This window comes from Haliotis asinina, chromosome 13, assembly GCF_037392515.1.
Source record: "Haliotis asinina isolate JCU_RB_2024 chromosome 13, JCU_Hal_asi_v2, whole genome shotgun sequence".
Taxonomy (NCBI): Eukaryota; Metazoa; Mollusca; class Gastropoda; order Lepetellida; family Haliotidae; genus Haliotis; species Haliotis asinina.
The window spans coordinates 25,275,219-25,282,475 of record NC_090292.1 but is presented as its reverse complement, the minus strand read 5'-3'; the positions used below and the strand labels follow the sequence as shown (position 1 = coordinate 25,282,475).

General features: G+C 40.7%; 1 protein-coding gene across 1 annotated transcript; it reads left to right on the top strand.

Moving 5' to 3' along the window:
* Positions 1-561: 561 nt before the first annotated feature.
* Positions 562-2,851, top strand: LOC137260144 (uncharacterized). Its single transcript, XM_067797841.1, has 2 exons — positions 562-701; positions 2,517-2,851. The coding sequence occupies exon 2, from the start codon at positions 2,537-2,539 to the stop codon at positions 2,849-2,851; it is 315 nt and encodes a 104-aa protein (XP_067653942.1). The 5' UTR covers positions 562-701; positions 2,517-2,536.
* Positions 2,852-7,257: the final 4,406 nt, after the last annotated feature.

Genomic DNA, 7,257 nt, shown 5'->3' with positions numbered 1-7,257 from the left:
TGCCTCAGGGGAAGGGAGTGTGTACTATTGAAAAATTCGAAACTTTTAAAACTTCCTAGACCGGTTTGCTACATCCTCGATATCTCCAGGGTCTACGTTCCGAAAAGTCTCCACTATAGTGGAGACTTTTCGGAACGTACACTATAGTGGAGACTTTTCGGAACGTACACTATAGTGGAGACTTTTCGGAACGTACACTATAGTGGAGACTTTTCGGAACGTAGACCCTGGAGATATCGAGGATGGGTTTGCTACTGATGCTTAAAAAGTATTTTAAAAAGATTACACGGTTTATAATTCGCGACATTCTGGCTTCACTGCTTTCCATAAAATTCATTAAATGTATTTTCTTCATATGAAAATAATGATTTGTTTTGGTAAACTCCAATGTATAGGGGAATTATACCTTATAACATATACATACTGATGCATGTGCCGTATACCTAAATGTATTTAGAAATATGTACTCTTTTCCTCAGGGTTCCCCGAGTTCATGCTGTTTTCGAGACAACAGCCTATTCGTTGTCAAACTAGATGCACAGCGCTTGTATGATGTACAGTCCTGCTATGTCAGGAGAGAAGATCTCACTCGCATAATATCCGAAGCTTCGAAGTTTGGTTTGAGAGTGACCTCCCTTTAAATCGCACATCGTCGGCAAGGTCAAGAGCACACGAGGATTTCAGTGTTGCAAATACTTCTGGTAAGAATTCTCTTTGATCAAATGTGGAATATTGTCATTCCAACACCTAGCCAGTTTCATCAGTGTTTTCTTTCACCTTGCGGCTTGTCGTCTCGAGGCTGTGCAAATTTAAGAATGTCTTCAATTAACACATGCCAAACGGTGCACGTGGTGTGTAGTTGGGCTACACCAAATACACGAGGAGAGCACTACAGGCGATTGTAAACCCAAAAGTGGCATCAAGGCTTATAGTGTCGTCAGTGACAGCCAATGTTTTATGAACATGTAGTAAAGAATGCAAATACGTTTTCACGAATACTTTATGGTAAATAGATCTACCTGCAAGAAGTAACCAAAATGTCATGTAATGGCTTAACTTGAAACATTTAAATGACATTATCAATAAAACAAACAACAAACAATGCCGTGTCCAGGATCTCTATACTCGTTTTGAAAAATCTTAAAGTCTTACACATGATTAATTGTTCCTACAAAGGTTGTGCAGACCCTCAATAGTGTCTAAATATTAGGTTTATACGAAAAATTGGGTTGCTACAGCCTAGATCTAATGCCTGTTATATTGGGCCACTTGAAGTTATCTGATGCTGTTTCAGTGTTACCACTTGATAAAAGCATCCTGATTATAAGTGCCTGCGCTACATTTATGTACTTGAAAATATTACCACCCCATGAAAATAAGACATTCATTTAAGACCTGTTACAACTTTCATTCAAGGGGATGGAAAGAAACCTACAACATGTAAAGGTGATGGGTGAGTTAAGTTTTACGCCACACTCAGCAATATTCCAGCTATATGGCACCGGTCTGTAAATAATCGAGTCTGGACATGACAATCCAGTGATCAACAACATGAACATCGATCTGCACAGTTGGGAACTGATGACATGTGTCAACCAAGTCAGCGAGCCTGACCACACGATCCCGTTAGTCGCCTCTTACGACAAGCACGGTCGCCTTTTACAACATGTAATGAAGTAAACTGCCCTTGTATACAGCGAATACGAACTGAAGGTAAATTGAAAGTTGTGTTTCCACACCATTCACACGGACATGCACGCACGGACGCTCGCACACCCAGACACACATACCCATAGGACTTAAAGGCCCTTATTCTCGAAATGTTAGTAGACTTAAGAATTCTTAACTTTTATCGTAACCAATGTGTTAAGAATGGGCTTAAGAAGTTCGTACAGATACGAACGTTTCGAGAATAGCTAGCCTGGGCCTCTTTTCAGAAAGCACTAAGGTGATCGTAAGTCACTAAGGTAACCTTAGTGCAGTGTTAAAGACTGGAAGTTATGGTTAATCTCAGTAAAGGTTGCTTCATGAAAGTAAACCCTGGGCCTAGACTTTCCATGCTCTCTTTGCGCTAAGATAGTCGTACGCTAATGTTACTGTATGACACTTACGACTATCTTAGCGCTAAGGGAGCATGGAAAATCTAGGCCCAGGTCACCAGAAGGGCACATGCACAGCATACAATATGAGTATCAGTTATCGAATTTTCCAAACCGCCATGAAAACCCGGCCATGAAGATCCGGGTTTGAATTAGTCTTCAGCAGCCCATGCCTGTCGTAAGAGGCGACTAACGGGATCGGGTGGTCAGTCTCGCTGACTTGGTAGACACATGTCATCGTATCCTCATTGCGTAGACCGATGCTCAAATTGTTGCTGGCCTGATTTGCTGGTCCAGACTCGATTATTTGCTGACCGCCGACATATAGTTGGAATATTGCTGAGTGCATTGTTAAACAACAAACCAACTAACCAAAACTCGTCACACCCATAATTCAATAATATTGGACTGTTCCAGAACTGCAAGAACGTAAGATAATGGCTAAAGGCAAAGTAGGGCAAGGGAGGACGGGTGATCCTACTCGAGTCCGCCAACACAGAATGGTTCTGAGGGACTATCTCGGTGCCATCACCCGAAACAGCATCCGGCGTCTGGCGAGAAGAGGGGGCGTGAAGCGCATGTCCAAACCAGTCTACGAGGAAGTGCGAGTTGTCTTGAAGAAGTTTTTGGATGACCTTATCGGTGACGTAGTGACGTACACCGAATATGCCAACAGGAAGACGATAACTGTAATGGACGTTGTGCACGCTTTGAAGAAGCAGGGGCGTGTTTTGTACGGCTTTGGAGGATGAAATGAGTGAAATATGTCACAACTTCCGGTGTTTAAATGGACAGTGAGTACTAAGTACGTCCCTGCTTCCTTTGTTTGCGTGGACAGTTGAAATTACGTCATTGCTTCCCGTGTCTGCATGGACAGAGCGAAATGCGGGACTGCTTTCTGTGTTTGTATGGACAGTGCGAAATACGTCACTGCTTCCTGTGTTTGTATGGAGTTTGTATGGACAGTGCGAAATACGTCACTGCTTCCTGTGTTTGTATGGACAGTGCAAATTACGTCACTGTGGACATTACTTTCCATTGTCTTGTTTGTTGTTTTTTGTTGTTGTAGTTGTTGTTTCCAGGAACCATGTAGAATAATTTGCACAAGTTCGCAATAAATGCTTTCATTATACGTTCATGTCTTATGTCAGTTCGAGCCAGTCAAAAGTCTATTCCAGTCAGACCCGTGGAGATCCGGGTTAGAATTGATCTTCAGCAACCCATGCTTGTCGTAAGAGGCGACTTATTTGATTGCTGTCTTTGACCCCTCAGTGCCACAGTTTTTAAAAAAGAGGTACACAAAGTGATACTACGTTCTGTTATTGCAAACAATGTAACGAAACTGTATAACATTCAAGTTGAGCCCATTGTCTTTTCATCACAAGTACATAACTACAGAAGCTGGTCATAAGTGAGTCATCATTAGTGAAATTTCCAAAGAATTACATGTTAATTAACTATTGCAAGAATAATTTTCATAAACATCTTGGAAAGCATCTTCAGATACGTGTACATATTTTTCTTTCATCTTTTATCCGTTGAGTAATCATCGAATGGCTGCTGAATACATAAGACTACTGGTCACGACCTAAGACGCTGGGCATGCATACTGTTTCAAGCTCCGCGAACCTATTCACTGCGCATGCGCTATGGACAACCAGTCCCCCCCCCCCCCCCCCCAGCGCTGGGGGGAATTTAGTGATTTCACGGGCTTTTCTTTCATCGTGTTTTTTTTCAGGTTTTATAGGTTGAATTGGCAGCTGAATACGCTCCATGAGAACAACGTAATGTTTTATCCATCCCATAGACAGTCATGTTAAGACATGCAGGTTTCTGAATAACCATCGGAAAATTGAATCAAAATTATGTGGATGTACCTGTGATGACTTTCCTGCTGGTAGATAAGTATTTAAAGCAATTCGACGGGAACTAAATTTATGAAAATTATTTTTGCAAGAGTTCGAAAACATGCAGGTTTGTGAATCTCACTAATGATGACTCACTTATTGACAACTACTGTAGGGCTACCCAGTCACCGGTGAATGTTCCGGTGTACTAAGCTATACTTTTCAACGGGAATGTGTGACCCGTCCCAGCAGTCCTCAACTACAGTGGAATCTGTCTACACTGGCACTTATTGGGACTGAAGAAATAATCCGGTTTATTCGACATGCCGGATTGTAGAGCTAATAAAAATGTACAAGCTGAGATTTTATGCCGGTGTTTACAATTTGACAGAATCCACTGTATGTATCAAAGGGCTGTAATCAAATACGAGGGTTTATGAAAAAGTAGTTGGTCTCACCTGGAACATGATACAAATGCAGCTGTTTTTACATTTTCTTTTACTTCATATCATCTGTCAACCTCAAGCAAATCGTTTTTGTCATGTTCCAGTCTCACGATTCCCAGTTTGTTTGACATTTTATCTTGATACTCCCAAAACCGCAAAATCTGCAATAAATGCATTACAAACTTCAGGAAACTGAATATGCAGGAAACGTGTATGTTTGCAGGGATTCAAATATTTCTTTAAAAGCCACTTGCGATGGGGCAAGTGACTTTGATAAAGTAACTTGTCCTGACTAATTATCCACTTGCCCTGTTATTTATGACATAATCATGATAATGTGACTATGGAATAACAAATCAACATGGTATTTGTATGCTGGAATATTTATCGAGAAGTGATAAATAGCAAAAAGATTAACTCTACTCTACTATCACTGCCAAATTTAATAGCCACACTATTATTCAGTTGCCCGAAATACAAAATGACTTGTCCCGGGAAACAGGCGATGGGTTTTTGAGCCCCTGGTTTGGGATAGGTACAGACTCGTACCTGTTATATTCGGACACATGACGTAATTGCCATAGACTTACACGTTCTTTCAGTGTAGCATAAATCATGGAATGAGTTTAGGATGGATCTTTGTGAACTTAGGCAGGCAAATGATATATCTCTGCGCTTCGCACACAATTTCAGTTCAAACTTACGACTACTACCAATGCCATTATATTTATCAAGTTACTTAATACGTAGGTTCATCCATGTTAAAGGAGTTCGCGGCACTGTACATATTTTGATTAAATTTTTGCCACTTGAGAAATAAGCTACGAAACAATCAGACAGGAATTATCCGATTGTAGGTGAGAAGATTCTACACAAATGTGCAGATTTTCACTTGGAAGTGAATTCATGAAAACTGTTTCTTATGCACTAAATTAACCCCACTCACAGAGGTCTGTAGAAGTCCGCTGTAATCAAAGTCATAAACAAGCAATCTGAAACCACAATCGCGTGTTAAAGTTACTCCCGCTTCATAAAGTGAGTGCATGAGTGAGTTGAGTTTTACGCCGCACTCAGCAATATTCCAGCTATATGGCGGCGGTCTGTAAATAATCGAGTCCGGACCAGGCAAACCAGTAATCAACAACATGAACATCGATCTGCACAGTTGGGAACCGATGACATGTGTCAACCAAGTCAGCGAGCCTGATCACCCGATCCCTTTAGTCGCCTCTTACGACAAGCATAGTCGCCTTATATGACAAGTATGGGTTGCTGAAAGAATAATTCTACCCCGGGACCTTCACAGGTGCCCCCTTCATAAAATACTGAATGGTCACACAAGTGCGAACTCTCAATATATTGTAAACAGGACCAATCTGGACACATTGTTTTTGAAAGACTAAAATCTTTCAAAATAAATCAAGCAATCCAAATATTTGTTGAAGATGACGAGAATCCATCCCATACTATACTGAACATATACTCTTCACAAAAAGTAGGGGAACCTGAACTGTGACGTCTGGTGCAAAGAAACCCCACTGAAGAACGTTACAATGACATTCATCTTGTGTGTGCAGCATCATTTCACGTTATCACCACACGCTAACACAATGCATGGAAGCACGTGCACAACGTGGGAGACTCCTACACGTGCATGGGGTGTCATTATGAATCTTGACGTTTTTCAGGCAGGGCGATAAATGACTGTAGATCATTCTTTCGGATAATTTTCTTGCATCTGTGGATGGTTAGGCTTTTCAGAGTCAATTCACACACTATTGATTGAAAAATGTAAACCTGAAATTTTCATGTCATACTCCAGTCACCTAACAAGGAAAATAACTGAACGAACATCTTTGCCTTGAATGAAATCCATGTGGTGATGCATTCTCAAAACGTCCATTATTATTGTATCAAAATTGATTCAAACCCATATATCTCCCAATTTCGACGATCGTACATTGAAAGTACAGTTCCCCTACTTTTTTTAAGAGTATACTTTATGTGACACATACTATTATCCAAAAGATACCAAATGACATATCCTTTTTCATTTTCGGCATTTTTTACAGACAAAATTACACCCCAATGTGCTATGACGACTAATATCTCGTTGACCACATTTATGATGATTGCCCATGTGAAAATTTGGACTTTACCTTTACTAATAACAGAAGCTTTTCAAACAGTGGACAGTGATAATATTGTTAGGCCGACTTCTTTTTGACCCTCGTACATTAAGAACAGAAATGTACATGGCACCTTTTAAAAAAAATTCTGGGATATCTGTGCTAGCACCCTACCATTGCAGAGAAAGTTGACTTACTGAAAATAGGACACTCCGTTAATATTCCACACATTCAAATATTTATTTGGAAAACAGACTGAGTGAGTGAGTTTAGTTTTACACCGCACCCAAGAATATTCCAGCTTTATGGGTCAGACAATCAAGTGATGAACAGCATTACCATCGATCTGTGCAATTGGGAAGTCAACCAAGTAAGCGAGCCTGACCGCCCGATCTCGTTTGGCGCTTCTTGCGACAAGCATTGTCGCCTTGTGTGACAAGCACTGGCTGCTGAAGATCTAATCCATCCTGTATTCAGAAAACTGAATTTCCAGAAGGCATGTCAGTGATCCAGGGTACATGTTGTTTTTTCCCCCTTTTTTTCATCAAACGCCAATGTTCATTCTGGAAGATCATGATATATTCGAAACTGCACAAGAACAAGCATCAGAGTGAACTTTGCGCCTGATTGCAGAGAGTTTAAAAATTGCGTAACACATGTTCTACCCATCAAAGGTTCAGACTCGCTTGTGTAAATGGAGCCTCTTCAGTCAACTTTTCTAAACTAGTTTTACGAA

Bases quoted from the DNA above. Each gene is read 5' to 3' on its own strand.
- LOC137260144 (XM_067797841.1), top strand. From the start codon at position 2,537: ATGGCTAAAGGCAAAGTAGGGCAAGGGAGGACGGGTGATCCTACTCGA.